Source organism: Phragmites australis, chromosome 6 (assembly GCF_958298935.1).
Source record: "Phragmites australis chromosome 6, lpPhrAust1.1, whole genome shotgun sequence".
NCBI lineage: Eukaryota > Viridiplantae > Streptophyta > Magnoliopsida > Poales > Poaceae > Phragmites > Phragmites australis.
The window spans coordinates 1947291-1966685 of NC_084926.1; the positions used below are offsets into that span (position 1 = coordinate 1947291).

Consider the following 19395-nt stretch of genomic DNA (forward strand, 5'->3'; position numbering starts at 1 on the left):
CCGATGGATCCGCCGCCCTCGACCGCTAGCACTCCTAACCACTCCAAACTCGACGCTCCTACCACCATCACCAGCTCAACTGGCGGTCCTCCGCCACTCACGACGGGCGGCGCCCCGTTGCCTCGCCCACTGCCCGCCACCACCGCCGGGTCGGCAGCCACCCCCATAGCTCCTTCTAAGACGGAGGCTACAAATCTCCCACCAAAATCCCGAACCCTAACCCCTACCCAAAACCCTAACTTCGCCGGAGAAGAAGGGCACGGATCTTGAAGCAAATCCTACGGTACGATATTCGACAATTCTTCTCCCTCAATTTCTGTCAACAGATAATTAGCATTTTCGATTTGTTTACTGATGTGCCAAGACAGACAGTAAGGACCAGAATTCAACTGAGTAAGCAGGGCATGCCTTTTCCGTTCCCATTTCAGCCCTGAAGCAGTGAGTTCACTCAACAGAACTAAAGCAAAGCATAGAGCGAAGCACGGAGAGGTCACTGACTGGTGAAGCTGATTGCTTAAATGCAAGATGAATTCAGGAAGAGTTTACACGTTATACGGACAACAATGCCAAACACTAGTATGAACCTGAAGTAGCAAATATCACTCCACTACACTGAAAAGAGACCAGTGTTCACAACTCTTGCCACCCAAAATACAAATACAAATACAAATAATATCTAAGTCAAAAAACGAGAAGCCGAATTCGTCCTCTCGCTGATCATTCATTCGTATATGCGTGTTTTACACGGTGTAGGTCTGCTGGATCATTCATTCGTATATCTAAGTCAAAAATCGATGGCGTCCGTCTTACACGGTGTAGCTCTGCTGGATTGTCTCGATGTCGAGCCCCTTGAGCTTCACCACCGACTCGACGTGTCCCTTGAGTGTGTGCAGCTCCCTCAGCCTGGCGACCTCGGCACGCTTGGCGGCCTGCTCGGCGAGCTCCGAGAGCTCGCGGTAGCCGGTGTTGTCGTTGAAGAGTTCGGAGGAGGCGTTTGGCTGGTTGAGTCCGTGCAGCGTCCGCTGCGCCGTCGCCCACTGCGCCTCGCGCTCGCCCTTGCCGTAGTCGTTCTTGTTGGTGAAGGCCGTCTTGTTGTTGATGTTGTTCCAGGCCCTGCCGCTGAGCGCGTAGCGGATGATGAACTTGAGCACGTCGAGCGGGACGTAGGTGACGATGCTGAACACCCAGATGGCGGCGCCCCAGCCCCAGCCGATGCCCTGCATCTTGCAGAACTCCCAGTTGGCGTACACGGCGATGCACGTCGCCACCAGCTGCGCCGCGAGGAAGGCCACCACGAGGAGCAGCCCGGGGCGCTCCACGAAGGACCAGCTCCGGGAACGCGTCACGAAGATGAGCGCCTGGCTGATGATGCTCACTTGGAGGTACAGCGCCGCCATCAGCTCCTTATCGTTCTCCTTGATTGACCTCACGCCGAAAGTGTTCTGCATTGCATGGTCAGCGTTAGTTGTACTGTCAGATGACGAAGCCTGGTTGCGCATGGCAGGAACAGCTCGCGAGCTAGGCGTACCGTGAAGAAGTCTGTGTCGTGGGCGAGGTAGAAGAAGAGGACGGTGACGAGGGCCATGTAGGTGCCGAGGACGACGCCGGTGGCGAAGATCTCCTTGAGCTTCCACGAGTCAGGTGTCGGCGACGGCTTCACGCGGTCCTTGGAGATGGTCATGATGGTGCCGTCGTTGAGGATGGCGATGATGAGGACCATGAAGGGCGCGAAGTCGAACTTCCAGAGTAGCGCGACGAGCATGAAGCCGAGGACGATACGGATGGTGATGGACACGGCGTAGATGGTGTAGTTCTTCATGCGCTGGAAGATGGCACGGCTGGTGAGTACGGCGCTAACGATCACGCTCAGCCCGGGCTCCGTCAGCACGATGTCCGACGCACTCCGGGCCGCGTCCGTCGCGTCGTCCACGGCGATGCCGATATCGGCCTTTTTCAGCGCCGGAGCATCGTTCACGCCGTCCCCAGTCATGCCGCAGATGTGCTTCCGGTCCTGCAGCCGCTTCACAATCTCGTACTTGTGCTCGGGGAACACCCCGGCGAAGCCGTCGGCCTTCTCGATGAGCTCATCGACGGGGAGGCCGCCCATCTCGCTGGACTTGTCGCCGAGCAAGCTAGTGGAGGGGTACATGTTGTTGCCCATACCGAGGCGGCGCGCGGTCTCCTTGCCGATGGCCAGCTGGTCGCCGGTGATCATCTTGACGTTGACGCCGAGCTGAAGCGCGCGGCGGATGGTCTCGGCGCTGTCGTGCCTCGGCGGGTCGAACAGCGGCAGGAGACCAATGAACTGCCACGGGTCACCGGCGCTCTCCTTGCTCTTCTCCGGCACCTGCTGGTACGCCACGCCCAGCGACCGTAGGCCGCGGTCGGCGTAGCTGTCGATCAAACTGTGGATCCTCTTCTCGGCATCCTTCCTCATCCTGCACAGCTCGATGATCTGCTCGGGCGCGCCCTTGCTGACTCTGTGCCAGTCGCCGTTGGAGTCGATGTAGGTGATGGCAGTGCGCTTCTCCACCGGGTTGAAGGGAAGGAAGTGGACCTCCTTGATGCCGGCGCGGGCCTCCTTGGGGTCGGCGAGCATGCCGACGATGCAGGTGTCGATGGCGTCCTGGTTCTCAACGCGAGAGGCCCTCGCGGCGTAGAGGAGCACCATTTCCTTGTCGACGCCCTTGCCGCACACCTCAATGAGTGTCTTGTCCACGGTGAGCTTGTTGAGGGTAAGGGTACCGGTCTTGTCGCTGCACAGCACGTCCATGCCGGCCATCTCCTCAATGGCGGTCATGCGCTTGGTAATGGCGCCCTGCTGAGACAGGCGGTGGGAGCCGATGGCCATGGTGACCGAGAGCACGGTGGGCATGGCGATGGGGATGCCGCCGATGAGCAGGACGAGGAGGTTGTCGATGCCGTCGCGGTACGCGCGGTGCTGGATCGGGTACATGACGATGATCTCGACGAGCATTCCGAGGGCGATGGAGATGATGCAGAAGTTACCGATGGCCGTGAGCACCAGCTGGAAGTGTCCGACGTTGTTGGTGCTGTCTACCAGGTGCGCCGCCTTGCCGAAAAAGGTGTGCACGCCGGTGGCGATGACGACTGCCTCGATCTCGCCCTGCTTTACCGTGGAGCCGGAGAAGACTCCCTGGCCCGGGTGCTTGTTCACCGGCAGTGACTCGCCGGTCAGCGCCGCCTGGTCGACCTTGAGCGGATCGCCCTCGAGCAGCCTGGCATCGGCGGGGATGATGTCACCGAGCTTGATGCTGATGATGTCGCCGGGCACGAGGATGGAGGCGTCCTCCTCTTTCCATTTCCCGTCCCTGAGGACCTTGGTCTTGGGCGCGAGGCCCGCCATGAGCGCGGCCGCGGCGTTGCCGGCGTTGTTCTCCTCGATGAAGCTGATGGTGGAGTTGATAAAGAGGAGGACGACGATGCCGACGAAGTCCTGCCAGTCCGGGGGCTTGCCGCCCCCGTTGGCGAGCACGATGGCCATGATCGCCGCAGCCTCCATCACCCACGACAGCGGGTTCCACATGAAGCCCAGGAACTTGAGCAGTTTGTTCTCGGTCTTCTCCTCCAGCTTGTTGGGGCCGAAGATCTTGAGCCGGTTCTCGCCCTCGGCGCCGGACATTCCCTGCTTGCTGCATTTCAGGTGCTGGAACACCTCCTCGAGCGGCACGGTCTCCTGCAGATCAAGAAACACACCACTTTGTCAAGCTAACAGAACCGAGTATGCATGCACGAGAACGACGGCGAGAGAAAGAAGGGAGGCGTACGAGGTCGACGGTCTCGTTGCGGACGTCCTCGAGGGAGATGGACGCCATGTTTTTTAGCTGGTGTTAACGGACAGGTGGGGTGGTGTGGAGTGGCGCGCGGGGGCTCGAGGTAGGGAGGCACGCACTCCCGGTGACCGCTCACTCGCCTCTGCTGCCCGCGGGGGCCAGGCCTTCATGAAACGGGACGGAGCCGGGCCTGCCCTTGCCTCGGTCCGTGCGCTGCTTGAAGACGAGATGGCCCCGTCCCGCTTCATCGCCTCTTATACCCTCACCCCCGCGCGCGGCATGGCGGTCGTTGCCAACGGGTGGTCGCCGAGGGGCACCGCCACGCGACGCGACGCGCGCGCATCGCGTCGCGGGGCGCGCGGCTGACCGCTTCCTCGCGCGTCTCCCTCCGCTCGGCCAGCATGCCTGCCTGCCAATCGGTTCGCGTTGCGGTATCCACGGCGCCTGCGCGCGTTCGTGGCCGAATTCTGTCACGCCGACGAACTCGGCGCTGGCCATGCATAATTAGAGGCGTGCCCCGAGCGTCCATTTGGATCGTTCTCTCCTGCCGTGCGCTTGGGTGCATCTCATTGCCGTGCAGCCGGAGGCGCACCTATCCGTGACAGTATATCGTAATCTCAACCCAGTTGAGGCTAGCTAAACTAAAGCAAGTACGGCAAATACACACGGGTGTGGCGCCCATCACCGAACGAAGCTACTGGTTTGCTGTTGCCCAGCTCGTCTTTCAATTCTGATTATAGATTCTAACTTAAAAGCAAAAGCAAAAATAAATAATCATATTTTAAACTGATTTTCACAATCACAAAGCAAGCTATACTACAAAATCCTACAATCTACAATCTTAATCATTTAATCCTTAGATCCTAGCAAACTAGCAATTGCAAGGCAGCCAGATGGGTGCTAGAACTTGAACTAATTTAGTAGGACGAGCAACCACTTGCTACTGCCACCTGCCAATGCTATTTGAAATGCGCATCAGGGAATGAAGCGGACTAATGGTTCACAAGAATGACAGTAACCAAGTCCGAGATTCAGCACAAGCTTCAGCATGCTCAACTAGATAAAAAATGTCACCAAATAATTGCAACCTTGATGTAACATCCTTCAATTCCATCAGGTAACAGTAAGGAGGTATATGAACCGGTTTGCATCGAAATCATCCCAATCCAAAGAAGCCACAACTGTGTAAAAAACAATTGTGCTGACTGTGGAAGCATTTTCCCATCAGGATAAATGTTCAAATCCATACAAATTTATGAGCTCTAGGCATGAATACGTTAATCCGCGTGTCAGAAGCAAAAGAACACTACCGTCGTCCCAAACCGACGCTCGCCAACTACAGTACCACGAGGCGAACCAGGGCAATTTTTAGATTCCAGTGTTGATCCGGCCTACCCCTTTCCTCCGACAGCCTCTCAGGCCTTGGAGGGGAGGGGATCCGGCGGATCCATATCTGGCATAGTTAGGTCAATTCTAATAGAGATAGTATCTGTACTTTTCTTTTTGCTACAGTAAAATATCTCTCCCTCCACATTGTATACCTCTTCAACAGAAGCTCCAAATGTATTTTTTTTAAGCTACAGTAATACGGTCGGGATGGAGGGGCCGGCAAATTTGCTATCTACTGTATCTACTATAGCATGCATCATCAATGTACACTAAGTATGCACATGGATCCCGGGGGAGAAAGAGAGTAATGAAAGATAGAAAATATGTTATCTGTTGGAGATGAAAAAAAATATGTGATGCTATAATAGTGTTAGAGAATGCTGTAATAATATTATAGGATGTGAATTTTTAAAGTTTTTGTTGAAGATAGTCTTAGTAGGATAGTTTAGAGTTTGTATGTTTAGTTTTTGAGTAGGATGTAGTTAGGTTTCTCCAAGCTGTTTATGGTGTTTTCTCCTTCTTCGGCAAAATCTCTGGCAACAGCTTTAGGAGGTATGTAGCTTGCCATAACCCGGGAAGGACGAGTTGTTGGTGCTTCTTTTCCGATTCGGGTCATGCTCTCTCGTCGGACTGCTTGCCGACGATGTTTTTGGCATTGATGCTGAAGTTGAAGATGTCTGTTCGCTCCTAGTCCGATGAGGTTACAGCGTTTATCGTTTCGCGAAGTCAGGTCGCTCAGCGTTGCCAAAGCTTGTTTGTGACAAGCTGTCCTTTGTGTTGCTAAAAATTGAAGCTTCCTCGCCGGTGCACAGAAAGTTTTCTTGCTTCTTCCTTGGTGTCATTCTCCGTCCAGCTCCAGTGAGGCGTTGCAGTGCCTAGTTGATTCGATCGGAGGTGAAACAGAACATGAGGACCTCCCAGGGGCTACATTGTAATTCTGATTTTCTACAAGAGCTCCTTTGTAAAGGGTGGTTTGTAATGTTCATGTTCCATCAATGAAATAAACCCGTTTCCTAAAAAAAGAAGCAAAAGAACACACTAGAGAACATCCTGAGTACAGTTCAAACAAACATGGGAGTAAAAAAACAGTGCATCAAAAGTTTCAAATCCCCTTTCAAATCAAGTCTGGCAATCATACTCCCTCCGTCCCAAAATATAGGATATATTAAGATTTGAAAAAGTAAACTTTGTAAATTTTAAATAACAATTAGTCAAATTATACATATGCTTAATATACAAAAGTTGAAGTTGTATCAATAGATCTGTATTTCATAAATCTTTTAATATGATATTGATTTTGTAGCAATTAATAATATATTGCAAAATAAATTAATCATCAAAGTATAATTTCAAAGACTTATTCAAATCCTAATTCGCCTTATATTTTAGGACGGAGAGAGTATATCACTAGATTAAAAACTCCTTTCAGATCAAGGCTGACACCACTCAAAGACATTCAGAATCTATTAAAAGCGCATTTTACAAAAGAATCTATAACGGTGATGGCCTCATCAAGTAGACATCAACATAAATTATCCCCCCTAAAGAGATTAATGTAACTCCATAAACCTCTTCAATGATGACGCAATGTGAGAGCAAAACCCATATTTAAGCCACAAGACCATAACAGCAAATTGGCCATCAATCCTGACTTCGCCGCACAAGTTTCTAAGGTTGCATCCCATGCTAATAATACAGAACAATTGGTATCAACCAGAAGATAGGGCAGAACCATTCTTCCCAAACAATGCACTACAGCTCCTAGAGAAAGAAGGCCCCGCTATAGCAATCCTATCGTTGTGCAAGCATCGCCCATTTGTACACATTTAAATCACCAATTGACTCGGTTAGACAAAAAAGTTCACTCCAACTATACCCACAGCATGTACACTCCACACATGGCAAGGCCCTGGTCTCAGCCAAAGTAAGCGGGAGACATTCAAGAGTTGAATGCATATTCAAAACAACTTTGGTTACTACAAACCCGTACCCTCGAATTAGAGTGCAAAGCATTGCAGCGACCATAAATCTGCCAAAGGTCTCGTACATATGCAGAGTAACAATATCTAATTTCAGCATAAGCTCGATGAACACATAGAACATCTACACGATCGCAACTTTCTACAAAGAAGCCTAGTCATATGTTATTCTGGCTGAAAAGCGTCCTATTGCACTCTATCAAAATCCAACCGTGAGGCAACCATACTCAGTAATGATACACGCACAAATTCACATCTCCATCCATGCGGTAGAATTGACCAAATGATTCAAAACTATGCCTCAGAAATAACTTCAACACTAGATATACAAGGGTTCTTTAATTAGCATAGCAATGCAGCATGGTACCCTCGGCACACCAGAGTACTACCAACTCTCTTAACATCACCAAATTCTTAATAAAAGCATCCTGGAATCACTCTCTAGATTGCATAAACAGTGAAACATCCATAAAACAAAAGACAGGTAGCTCTTAAACCCTAGCTTTCCGACGCAGCAGCCGGTCCATCTCCACGCTCAGAAGCCGAGCTTGGTGCGGCGCCAGTGCCTGCGCTTCGCGTTGTACCTGTAACAGAACAAACCACGGCAGCAGCAGCGGCGGCGGCGGCGGGGTTAGTATAACTACGTAAACGCCTAAGACGACACCAAATCAGGCGAGCGGGAGGCATGGAAGCGGCCGTCACCTGATGGTGTTGTCGGTGCGCATGCGGATCCAGTAGGGGATGGGGCGGTTCTGGCGCATCTTCTTGGCCAGCTTCTTCTTGATCCGGAAGGTCTTGTGCGACGGCTGCGCGGCGAAAGAACCAAGCAAAAGCGTGGTCAGAGAAACAACGAAACCCTAGCCGCATAGGCCGAGCTCCATGGAAGCGAGCGCGAGGGCGAGAGAGCGGCGGATTACCATCGTTGCGGCGGAGACGAAGCGGCGGCGGCGGCGTCGGAGGGAAAACCCTAGCTGCGGTGGAGCGTCACAGTGGTGGACGGTGGGGATTATATAGTGGAAGAGAGAGGCGAGATGGAATGGGCTCGTTGGGCTGGACCGTTCATCTGTCGATATGTGACTGTTGCAAGATGGCAGGTTAATGGGCCTATGGCCCATTAGACTTCGGTGTGCTGGGCTATTGGAATGACCCTACCAGATTGTATAGGCCCATACAAAAAAATTGTGGCTCGTAACGTTTATAACGAGCTCTCCTTATTAGGGCCCGGTTCCTCTTCTAAAAATATTGGGGCCCAGAAGAAATTCTAGGGCTCGACTGAATTTGGACTGGACGACTTGACAAATGATTAGGGCATGAATAATGCGGTGCTTAAGAAAATAGAGATTTAAACACCTATATAAAAATTATATGATTAATTATCTTGTTAATACTAATATAAGCAATAGTTCTTAAGTAAGCATTTTGTCCTTTGTGTAAGCATCTGTGCCAAGGCGGTTAAGAAAAAAAACTCTTTTTTTTTCTATAAGCACCTCTTTTAAGAGCAACAAGTTCTTCCGTTCTCGAGCATGAGGATTCCATCGCAGTTAGGAGTACGAGTGGGTACCCTGGATAGTTCTGGTTCATCACTTAGTTAGGTGAGAGTAAGTTTTAATTCATTTTTTTAAGTTTTGGATCGATTCAATGACGTAAAAAGTTTAAGTAAAAAGTATTAAACTTGCATCCCTAATCGCAGTCTATTCAACGCGCTAATCTTTTTCCACTTTAGATAGTTAAATAACAACCGTCACCGTCCAGCTAGATCCTGCTATATGCGTTCTAAGTCGTAACCGCAATTCCCGGGCCGTCCAGATCTATTTTCACCCGAGCCTACCACAACAACGTAGGGATGCTGATCTCGGCCTAAACAACAAGAACAAAACAGGAGTGTCTCCAAAACGCGTCGTGGGGAAGGAAGGGGAAGGGAGCACTAGAAATCTGCTCGGAGGCTTGGACTCCACAGTCCACAAGGGTGCATGCATCAGGCAGGAAAAAAAATGCAGGGTTAAGCTAGCTTAATTCTGCAGAATCTTAAGAGCCGTCGTCGTCGTCCTCCTACGAACATCTCGCAATCATGGACGTGGATCGTTCCATGGCCACATGGAGATTTCGGATGCTGTCTCTGCGTTAACCGGGATCCATTTTCTTGGAACCGGAGGTCAATAAGAATGGAGCAGGACTTCGTTCATGATTCATGAACCGACCGAGATTTTCTGAATACCGACAGGGGACAGTGGCACCACAGCTTCATCTGCTGAGCATTTCGCGTGTCCGCAAGAGTTCCCAATGATTGATTAGACGTGGAGCAGTGGCTGCTTGTGATCCTTGTTAGTCTCAGTTCAGTTAATAAGTCGCAATCAGCCGATCATCTGGCACATGGGGGTTTTACATGCTGTCTGCCATGATCCATCCATGATGCATGCTGCCACTCGCCATGCCGTGCACAGTGCACTGCCATCAGCAAACCGTCACTGCGAAAAGGAAAGACAAAGCGAACACACGTCTCTCCTGCAATTCGCCAAGCTAAGGTTTGCAGCAAATGAATGGTTAATGATGCACTGGGTGTTTTGTAGTCCTGTATGCTGCAGTCCACTCTCCACTGAGACTTCAGCTACTTCAATCGCCTGAAATACAGCTGAAACCAAGCGTCACCCAAAAGGACGAGAAACCAAAAAAAAAGGGCATAATTTTGACTGAAGTTTTCTGAAGCAATGTACTAGCTACTGGTTCTTGTTACACTCAACTAACTAATGCTAGCATCCTAAGATCTTGTCCCAATCATTACATGTCATTCGGCTCAAATAAGATCCCACGAAAAGCGGATCATAGGCGAGGGCTAATGACTGCGTTTGGCCAGCGGTAAACCAGTCAGCAGTCACCCATATAATCAGATCCTCCTGACTTCTGCAAGCAAACAAGTACTCCTGCAAGACAGTGACGGGCGAACTACATACAAAACTATATTCAAATCAGTAAGCTGTTTCTCAGTGTCATACTTGCAAAGTTGCAAACTTGCAATGAGTAAAACTTGGTGAAAACGGAGAGTGTGGAATACTGAAAGAGAAGGGGGGAGGGGGGGGGGGCACGCTCGTCAGGCTATCAACTCGCCGCTATTTTTTATTGCCCTGCTGAATGTCCTTCTTGTAGCTAGCTCACTTTGAGCTATTGTCCATTGGGGATTAGATAGGGTGGTTGGAAGTTGGAACTCGTAGTTGACAGTAACATGACTATGTCAGAATAAGCTCCAAGTTGGTTAGGCAATTGGACCATCGTTTCAGCCTTCAGTGTGTGCATGCAGCCTGCGTTAACAGCCGAGCTCCGTTTCAGACTTCCAGTGTGATCCAGAGATTCCAAACTAGTGCAGAAAAACTTAGCAGCAAACTGTATCTGCTATGATATGGCTTCTTTTGATTGAAATCTGCCTCAATTTCTGGGGTACCAGCCAAAGAATCAGGAGACATCGAGATAAGATTTGCATCGATTTGTGCCTGCAATCGACGCATGGACCATTGCATTGCAATGCAAGTGTGATGTTGATGCCCACGAGAGCTGGATTTAACAACTGCGCTGCACTGCAGCTGCCTAACAGGACAACGCACTGCAAGAACTGACTTGATCTGTCAACATTTACAGCTACGGAATTGTATAGGCTTTAGCTGCAAGTTCCAAAATCCGTTTTGTGATGTAATCGTTAAAACCACTTGTAGCTTCAGAAATCAGAAATCAGTATTCCAACATGTTTGACAATTCAGAAGTTGAGAGGGCAATCCGAAGAAGGGGGGAAATGGTTTTCAATTTTTCCTCTGGCCTATCTGCTGATGGAGGGGTAAGGTACTCACTCGCTGGCATTGACCACCTGTCATATGGTTAATTTAATTAGACCAGCTGCTAATTTCGTTTTCAAAAACGAAATTGCTATTTGTCTGTCGACAAAAAACAAAAACAAAAACAAAAAAATCTGTCGAATTTCGTATCTTTCGATTTGTATAGAGATTCGTGTACGCTCTTCTTCTCCGACGAGCTCTCATCATCTCGGTGAGCTCCTATTGGATTAGTGTCATGGGTTTTTGGGGTTAGGGTTCGGGTTTCCGGAGGTTGTCGGCTTAGAGGGAGGCTCAGGGAGGTCTATCGATCTGAAGGTGGTGACGGGCGGTGGGCTGGACGGCGAGGCAATGAGGATGCCGCTCGTTGCGATGGTGGAAGATGCCCGGTAGGGAGAGTCGGTGACGAGGGTGTCAAAAACGAGAGGGGTTAGAGAGGGAGCGGGCAACGGCGGCGGGGAGCCGTCAAAGACGTGGCAGGAGGGCGGGGCGGGGTGAGTTCATCGACGGTTGGTGAGATCGAGCGGAGTCACAGCGGTGGAGCGCGAACAGGAGGGGCGCCGGGAAGAGAGGTGCGGCAGAAGAGGGATGGGCGGTGGAGGTGGATGGGCTGACCCTTGGGAGGAGGGAGGGGCGATGACGCCACCGGTGCTTGAGAGTGGATGAGATCGGACCAGCGCTTGGGAGGAGGAGTTGGACGGAGTGAATGAGATCAAACCAGACGAAGTAGTTAAAGTGTGGGATGTGGATCCTAACCGTTTGACACCCATCGAACAACCCAAAAATTGATAGGTTTAGTCTCTCCAAATATATGAATAGACAGCTGGCCACAGGGCGAAGTAGTTAAAGTGCGGGATGTGAATCTGAACCGTTTGACACCCATCGAACAACCCAAAATTTGATATATTTAATCCCTCCAAATATATGAATATACAGCTGGTCACAGGGCGAAGTAGTTAAAGTATAGGATGTGAATCTAAATCGTTTAACACCCATAAAAAACCCAAAATTTGATAGGTTTAATTCCTCCAAATATATAAATAAACAGCTTGCCACTCCCTTTCACAAAATAGACCAGCTACTTACCAGCTTAACAAATCTGAGACTGAACAAAACCAATCATCTTCATTCTCCGACACAAAGTCTCACTGAATTAACCGTTTCTCCGTGGGAGCAAATGATCTGAAGCCTACGAGTCCACGACTAGGTTTCTTTCACTTCTTCAGAGGAGCAGCAAGCCATGGAGCTGCCTGCGCCACGCGCTCAACTCCACGTGCCACCAGAGACCGTTTGCGCTGCGCTGCCAAAGGCATCTATCCGCTCAGTCGTAGGCTGAAGCTAGCTAGCCTACTCGGCGACAGTACGGCCGCAGCGCTTGGGGCGCGCGTTGAATTGCGTGCGCTTTCCTTCGCTATTAGTTTTAGAGTTAATATTAAGCAAAGGCAGTGACGTCGAGCTGGCTCAATATACTGATAGTGAAGAGGTTATTATTATCGGTTGAAAAATTTGATCGATTGTGATACCTAAGTTTACTAATAACTGGTTTTCAGCCGATAGTATTTTTCCGCTTCTCCCTCCTTGGTCATTCCTCTCTCTGTCCTCTCTGTACTCACTCTCTCTCTCTTTGATCTCTCTGTCTCTCTTAATATATGCATACAATGATATATATATATATATATATATATATATATACTATAAATTAATAATAAAAGCACATTCATTAATAAATTGTAATAAACACATATTATAAATCAGGCATCGATAAATACACAAATATATATAATAGTTCTCACATGTCACCATGAAAAGTCCATCGAGTTGAGCCAGTCCAGTATACCTCTAGCTCTCGCGTGATGAGGACCGCATCTCCGTACTAACGACTGATGGCATGTGCACGTTCGAGGACGCCGGGGGGGAGGGGGGGGCGATGGTGGTGGAGCGAAGGACACGGCCACGCCTGATCGGCCACAACGTCACATATGTTCCAGGCTCGTCGGTGTGTCAAAGACATCAAAATTTGATGCCTGAACGCCTCTACGATTTGAGCCTTTGGACTCATTTGCAGCACACTAATGGGTCATCCTCTCGTCGTTCTCCTCCTAGGCACGCTTTACAAGATGTTTCTTCTTGCTTCTCTGCAATGCATAGATGACGGGCCAACCTCTCATCCTCCTCCTCCTCCTAAGCACACTTACAGGACGCTATCTTACTCCTCCTTCATGTCATCGCTGGAAGACCATTATGTCAAAGAGTTGTCCGACAATACCAACTTCACATCATATATAGTAATTCATATCATTCATTAATAAATAAAAAGTTAATGTCATTCATTAATATTATATCAATTGGCGAAATATAATACGTTATCAAGCCCCTTGGTGGTCTTTCTCTTTGTCGCAAACTCTCTACTAGAAGGTAGAGTGTTATCTGAAGGTCTCTCATGTGTGGATGGTACGATCGGTTCATGAAACTCACCATTTTGGTCGATAACATGTTACAAGAAAAACTCGGCAATCTGTTCTTGAAGGGCATGTATTTCTGCAAGTTGTAACACACTTGTACGTAGTTTGGAGCGTTGCATTTAAATAATCGAAAGAATTGGTCCTTGAACACGTGTAGAAATTGAAAATAAGGCATTGGTATGTTATTTCATACCACAAGATCATTGAACCTAATAGCATCTCCATCTGGGCAGAGATTATTACTGGGTGACTGCCTCATACACTCTAAGAGGAAAAGATTCGTTAGTGAAATGAATTGAACATTTTTATTCAGTACAAAATGCAAGACATGAATATGGATTGTGTAACAAAAAGTCAGTTTTTACATCGTACTACTTCCGGAATGAAAAATGGATAACACTCTTTTTGTGGTATCTTGTGTACGTCATGTACATGAATATGAATACCAATTAAACTTGGATGCAATCGTCGAGAAGATTAAATGATCGAGTTAACATGTTTAACATGTTGATGAGGTGTTGGTAAGTCGTCTTATCTCTGTTTTGTGAGTTTAAGATAATGATCTTGCTCAAGTCTGGGTGGATGACAAAGAGGATCTAATAAAAACTGCAGAATGTGTCACCATAACAAATTAGTACTAGAATTGAGTTATCCATAAAATGAGGATGCCCTGGCGCACAAACACGTACTCATAGTTGTAGGGTAAGAGTATGAATTTCTTCTATTGGTGGTAAAGTAGACACTTTAATAAGTAGTCCTCGGTGAAGTCTGGATTACTCGTTACAAGTTTTTGGTCACAAGCCCAGGATCGATGAATCCTACTATTTTATCTAAGTCTTGTTCGTATGCTTAGATTTGTATTCTACGAAATAGAGAAGTTAGCTATGCAATTTCAAGGTATAAGATCATATAACATGAATTATATGCATAAGTCATTTACAGAGTCCATGCTCTGACTATAGCCACATCGAGGGCATCTTCCTTATACCAAGTGCAAGAATTCCAACCAGAAGAAGTCGTCCCCGTTGAGGAAATATTCATCCATGTATGTTATAGAAAATGCTTAAAAACCCTACCTGAACTGCTCCAAGTACCACTGATGTAATCGGTGCATTTGAGTTGTAAGGTATCTTTCTATATCTAGTTTGATCAAATGTTTGCTCAACTCAAGTGGCCATTAACATCCAACTTTGATATATCCACTCTCACAGTAATCGGTGCTAGTTCTCTGTTTATTTTTGAATCGCTAGAAAGTCCGCAATATCTGGAGCATCGTTAATGATTGAGCCTAGTTTGCTCTTCACCTGCTTCTTGCTAATGCATTCATAGTCAGTCGGCGGCTTACTTGAAGTCACCCCTGTCTGTTTAGCTTTGGCCATGTTCATGAAAAAAATTCAAGGCATCTTTAGGCACAGCATGCTTCGGTGGAGGTGATGGAGTATGGAAATGAGACGTGACATTGGCATCCATAATTTTTTTGTTTTCCTCATTAGTGAGTGAATAGACATCCTTGAGTTCCGCCAACTTCTTAGATGCCACCGACTTCTTAGATGATGTCATCTTCTTAGATGCTGCAGAACCTGAACTTGTTTTTTGAGCTAATGGCTGGCTTCTTGATGGTATTGGCTTCTTGAGCGATAGACTTTTTGGAGGCGATGGCTGAAGAGGTGGACTTCTTTTGGGAGATGGCTGAGGAGAGGGAAATCTTCGAGGCGACGGTAACCTAGGGTGTAGTGGAGAGTAGAGATTCTCGGGAGATATCTATGGTAAAAACACTACGTAGACCTTCTCCCTCGCGATGAATGTGTGTTCATTCTCTCATATAGTATTCGCCCCCTCCTTTGCAGGGTAGTCCACCCCAACATGGCGGTACTGGTCAACTGTCTCGTCTACTTCGACCAGGCGTAGCATTCCAGTATCGGACATCTGTGCAAATATTCATATGAGCCGCGAAGATAAGCCACGTCGGAAGCTACCTTGATGGTAATGTTTATAGCACCAATGTGTAGTTCACATGGTGTCCGTGGTGTGATGAGGTCCACAACATAAGTGATGGAGTCAGCTCCCGAAACTCCAATGGATGCACAGCTACTCCGACAACCACCGAGACTGGAGCGTGCAACATTAGGAGACGTTGTTGGCCGTTCCTGTTCGCTCACAATGGCACCCCGTTCACGCATAAGGGTTTGTCGTACTGCTTGTGCTATTTTTTCTTCTGTATATTTTCTCTCATTTTTTAGCGCTTGTTTAATTATTTCCATCATCCTATCTTGTTATGCCTCTCATTTTGCATCTCACTCTACTTGGGATTTCTTTCGACTCATGTAATTATCGACGTTGCATGGGGATCTATATTTCCAACCCATCACCCCAAAACCTCATGTGCGACCATCATGCTCCTTGTTTCCAGGGCCAAGGTGATCTCATCCCTATCCCTAGCTGGCTTGAAAGAGCTTGTGCAGACTGCTCATGGGCTTCCGCAAGCTTTTTTGCAAGATCTTGCATCACTTTCGGGTCTTTAAAGGTTGTAAAGGATAAGCTTTCATGAGACAAGTAAGAAACACCCCTCCTAAGAAGAAAGTATGTCGATCGTTCACTATAGCTCTCCATCTCATGAATGACACATCTCTCACAGAGTTCATCTAGCTGTTGTTGCCACTGCCTTTTTTCCTCACGTACCCGCGACTGTTGACTTTGTGAGGGTACATATTCTTCTTCGATTTTACTTTGTTCACCTCACTCAATCTCTGTGCTTTCTTTCGACAACTTATACTCCGCAAAGGTTTGTCAATGATCTTTCAGTTGCGGTCATTTGCAAAAATCTGGCATTGTATCTTTCTGCACATATGTTCTGTTCAGTGTTCCCTTCTAGTTTTTAAATAAAAAGCCCATGATCATTAGTGTCTTACGCTTAACTACTTATATATCTGTCTTTTCAAGGAAGTCAAACTTCTCTAATATCTTGGACCACAAGATGTTGTTTTTGATCGAATCAGGAACCTAATGCGGATCACCTCGTTTGTCTGTCCATAATCTGTAGCTGATGGGCACGTGATCCTTAACAGTAATCCCACAGACTGACTTGTATGACCTTAGAACTCTCTCTGGTGTAATTAGCTCCCCTGCTGATGAGACCTCCGTGATCACAAATCATCCTGTAGGTATCTTCGAGGGACCTCAGTCTTGATACCACTACTAGGATTGCTCATATCGTGACCCTCTAGAGCATCAAGCATAAGTAAAAAAATTATTAGAAACCTATATGATAATATGTAGAATAGATGCATTGATCTGCTTATGAATTACCTCATCGCCTCCACGGGTATCTGTTTGGTCCAGGTTGAGGTAGTGGATCGGGCTACCTTCCTCAATATTTGACAGCGGCACTGCATCTTCTTCTAGCACCCAGGCTGGATCAGCGGTTGGTGATGTCATGCCTTCATGGGAGTTCTAGATGACGACGAGCAGTTGAGTATTCTACATAAAAAGAACAAATGAAGGAGTGAGATAGATATAAAGCTGACGAGGGAGGGAGGGAGGGAGGTTGTCGAAAGAGTGAGATAACTATGAAGGAATCGATAGATAGAATGGATACACATATAATATTGTAAATGAGTACGTTACGACCACATTTAACAAAAAAAAATCATTTCTTACATAGCAAAATAGGCATACAGGTACTGACAGTTGACACATTGATCTTATAAGTCATATCATCTTACATAGCAAAATAATGATTATTACAACCAGAACTAGGATTATGACATCTTTACATGTGAAATCACACTTCTTATTTTTTAAGTTAGCTAATTTTAGTTCAGCTTGGATAACTTGACTGTTGTATACCGCAATAGCTTCATGTTTAAACTTGTATCCTCTGTAACATGCTCTTTTAAATACATTAACTTGTGCATGCCATTCCTCCTAACTGGAGAACACTCTACTTTGCCAATCACAACGAACAACGTACCATATCATAGCAGTCTTAAATTTCAGAGAATATGCAAAAATAATATACTACAAATCACACTAACACCAAAGAATGTTCTTGCAAAAAAAACCAGTCACAATGGCTCTAGTAAATGGTCTTATTAGGACTTCAATATTGATTACATATTAAGAGAGAAAGTATTATTCTCAAGTCAGCATTTATGTGCCAGTCCTATTAGTTTAGATAGCAGCTTCTCTCAATGCGAGCTGGACGCCCTTCCTCTCCGAACAGGTAATCAATACTAAAGTCCTAGAAGTAATAAAGAAATACATCATCGAGCCCTATCATCATCGCCACTATTCTATTGTATTTCAAAAGAAATGTTTGCTTCTCCGTAGAGAGTATTTACCTAAAAATGGTGTATAATAACTCAATATTAATATAAAATCTTGAAATCTAGCAGCATTTGTATCAGATTATGAAGATAATTATCTCGTTTTGTCATTTGCTCATCTAATAATGAACAACAAAAGGTAACAAAAATCTATAGAATATGCTCCAATAGTTATGATCATAATCGCCCTTATACATGGCCCAATGTTCTTAGCTCAAATTGGCATCAAAGTGCTATTACAAAGTAACCACTACGACAAGAATATTCCCAAGTGTTTAACTTGCTAAACGAACAGAAATACAAATTTCTAATTAATGAGTCTGTCGGAGAGTGAACTCCTGTCGCAGGGATCCCGAGAGACCCCTCTTTAGAGATTCGGCCGGGGGGATGATCCTAGAAAAGCTTGTACGGGAAAAAAGCGGGAACGGAAGTAAATGCGCTAGCTTGCGGGTACACCGGGTTTTTGAACAGGTTCGGGCCGCGCGGGGGCGTAACACCCTACTCCTGTATGAGTGTTATATCTATCCTTGAAGGGGATCCTTCAAGGATATATCTGGTTCTCCAAGGAGAGCTGTTTACAAAGAGCTGGAGGCTCTTATGTTCTAGCTAGCTGGTCTCTTGATCGTCTTGCGATCGGGGGCTGTTGTTTTCTTGTTCTTCGACTGACTCTCTTCTTCTCCTTTTTTCTTTTTTTTTTTCGGTGTCCTCCATCCTTTCCTTTTATAGATGCGCCGACCTCGACATATCCTGAATGGGAAAGAGGGGACGCGAATGCCCAGGTGCCACGGAGAAAGGCGTAATCATTTCATTTTGGCGAAGTGACAGGGGCGGTGGAGGAAGGCGGCGTGCATTCGACCACCAGCCGCTGCGGAAGCTTCGGGGTGCTCTGAAAAGGGCCCACCGGACAGCCTCAGAGGTGCCCGGTGCGCCCACCCTGTCTTGTTCTCCTGCCAGGGCAGGGTGGCAGGCCGAGCGCTTCGATTCTGGCGACGTTATCCCGAGGCGCGCAGGCGAAAACGGGACGGGACCCGTGCATTTAATGGACCCACGCCCCCCTGCCATTGCATGGCAGGGTCTGACACTGGGGCGTGGGCAGCCGAGAATGTCAGGATGTCAGAATGTCAGGCTACGCGCGCCTATTAAATGCGGCATCGGGCCCTTGACTGGATGACACCCTGACGACGGGGCCCTTCGAGTCTTTGAACGAGCTTGCGCGAACCTTCGGGGGACCGAGTCCTCGGGGGCTGCCACGTGCAGCCCCGAGCACTCTCTCCCGAGCACTTCAGCGGGGCCTTCGGGGCACCGAGTCCTCGGGGGCTGCCACGTGCAGCCCCGAGCACTCTCTCCCGAGCACTTCAGCGGGACCTTCGGGGCACCGAGTCCTCGGGGGCTGCCACGTGCAGCCCCGAGCACTCTCTCCCGAGCACTTCAGCGGGACCTTCGGGGCACCGAGTCCTCGGGGGCTGCCACGTGCAGCCCCGAGCACTCTCTCCCGAGCACTTCAGAGGGACCTTCGGGGCACCGAGTCCTCGGGGGCTGCCACGTGCAGCCCCGAGCACTCTCTCCCGAGCACTTCAGCGGGACCTTCGGGGCACCGAGTCCTCGGGGGCTGCCACGTGCAGCCCCGAGCA

The 19395-nt window shown here is 48.0% G+C and overlaps 2 protein-coding genes across 3 annotated transcripts; both read right to left on the bottom strand.

The window, feature by feature from the left end:
* Window positions 1-759: 759 nt before the first annotated feature.
* On the bottom strand, window positions 760-3836 carry LOC133921014 (ATPase 8, plasma membrane-type-like). 2 transcript variants are annotated; one of them, XM_062365709.1, is made up of 4 exons: window positions 3789-3836; window positions 2348-3697; window positions 1529-2071; window positions 760-1442 (listed from the first exon to the last, which is right to left on the bottom strand). In XM_062365709.1, the coding sequence occupies exons 1-4, from the start codon at window positions 3834-3836 to the stop codon at window positions 807-809; spliced, it is 2577 nt and encodes an 858-aa protein (XP_062221693.1). In that variant the 3' UTR covers window positions 760-806. The 2 variants fall into 2 exon arrangements, with proteins under 2 accessions (XP_062221693.1, XP_062221694.1); XM_062365710.1 differs by having other exon boundaries at window positions 760-1487; window positions 1529-3697.
* Window positions 3837-7459: 3623 nt separating this feature from the next.
* On the bottom strand, window positions 7460-8183 carry LOC133921015 (large ribosomal subunit protein eL39). Its single transcript, XM_062365711.1, has 3 exons — window positions 8080-8183; window positions 7865-7968; window positions 7460-7746 (listed from the first exon to the last, which is right to left on the bottom strand). Exons 1-3 carry the CDS (start codon window positions 8080-8082, stop codon window positions 7698-7700), a joined length of 156 nt encoding a protein of 51 aa, XP_062221695.1. The 5' UTR covers window positions 8083-8183; the 3' UTR covers window positions 7460-7697.
* Window positions 8184-19395: the final 11212 nt, after the last annotated feature.

Bases quoted from the DNA above. Each gene is read 5' to 3' on its own strand.
- LOC133921014 (XM_062365710.1), bottom strand. From the start codon at position 3,836: ATGGCGTCCATCTCCCTCGAGGACGTCCGCAACGAGACCGTCGACCTC. The intron at 3,698-3,788 runs GTACGCCTCCCT...CTTGATCTGCAG, and splicing joins GCAACGAGACCGTCGACCTC to GAGACCGTGCCGCTCGAGGA. The intron at 1,488-1,528 runs GTACGCCTAGCT...ATGCGCAACCAG, and splicing joins ACGACACAGACTTCTTCACG to GCTTCGTCATCTGACAGTAC.
- LOC133921015 (XM_062365711.1), bottom strand. The intron at 7,747-7,864 runs GTGACGGCCGCT...GTTCTGTTACAG, and splicing joins CGCACCGACAACACCATCAG to GTACAACGCGAAGCGCAGGC.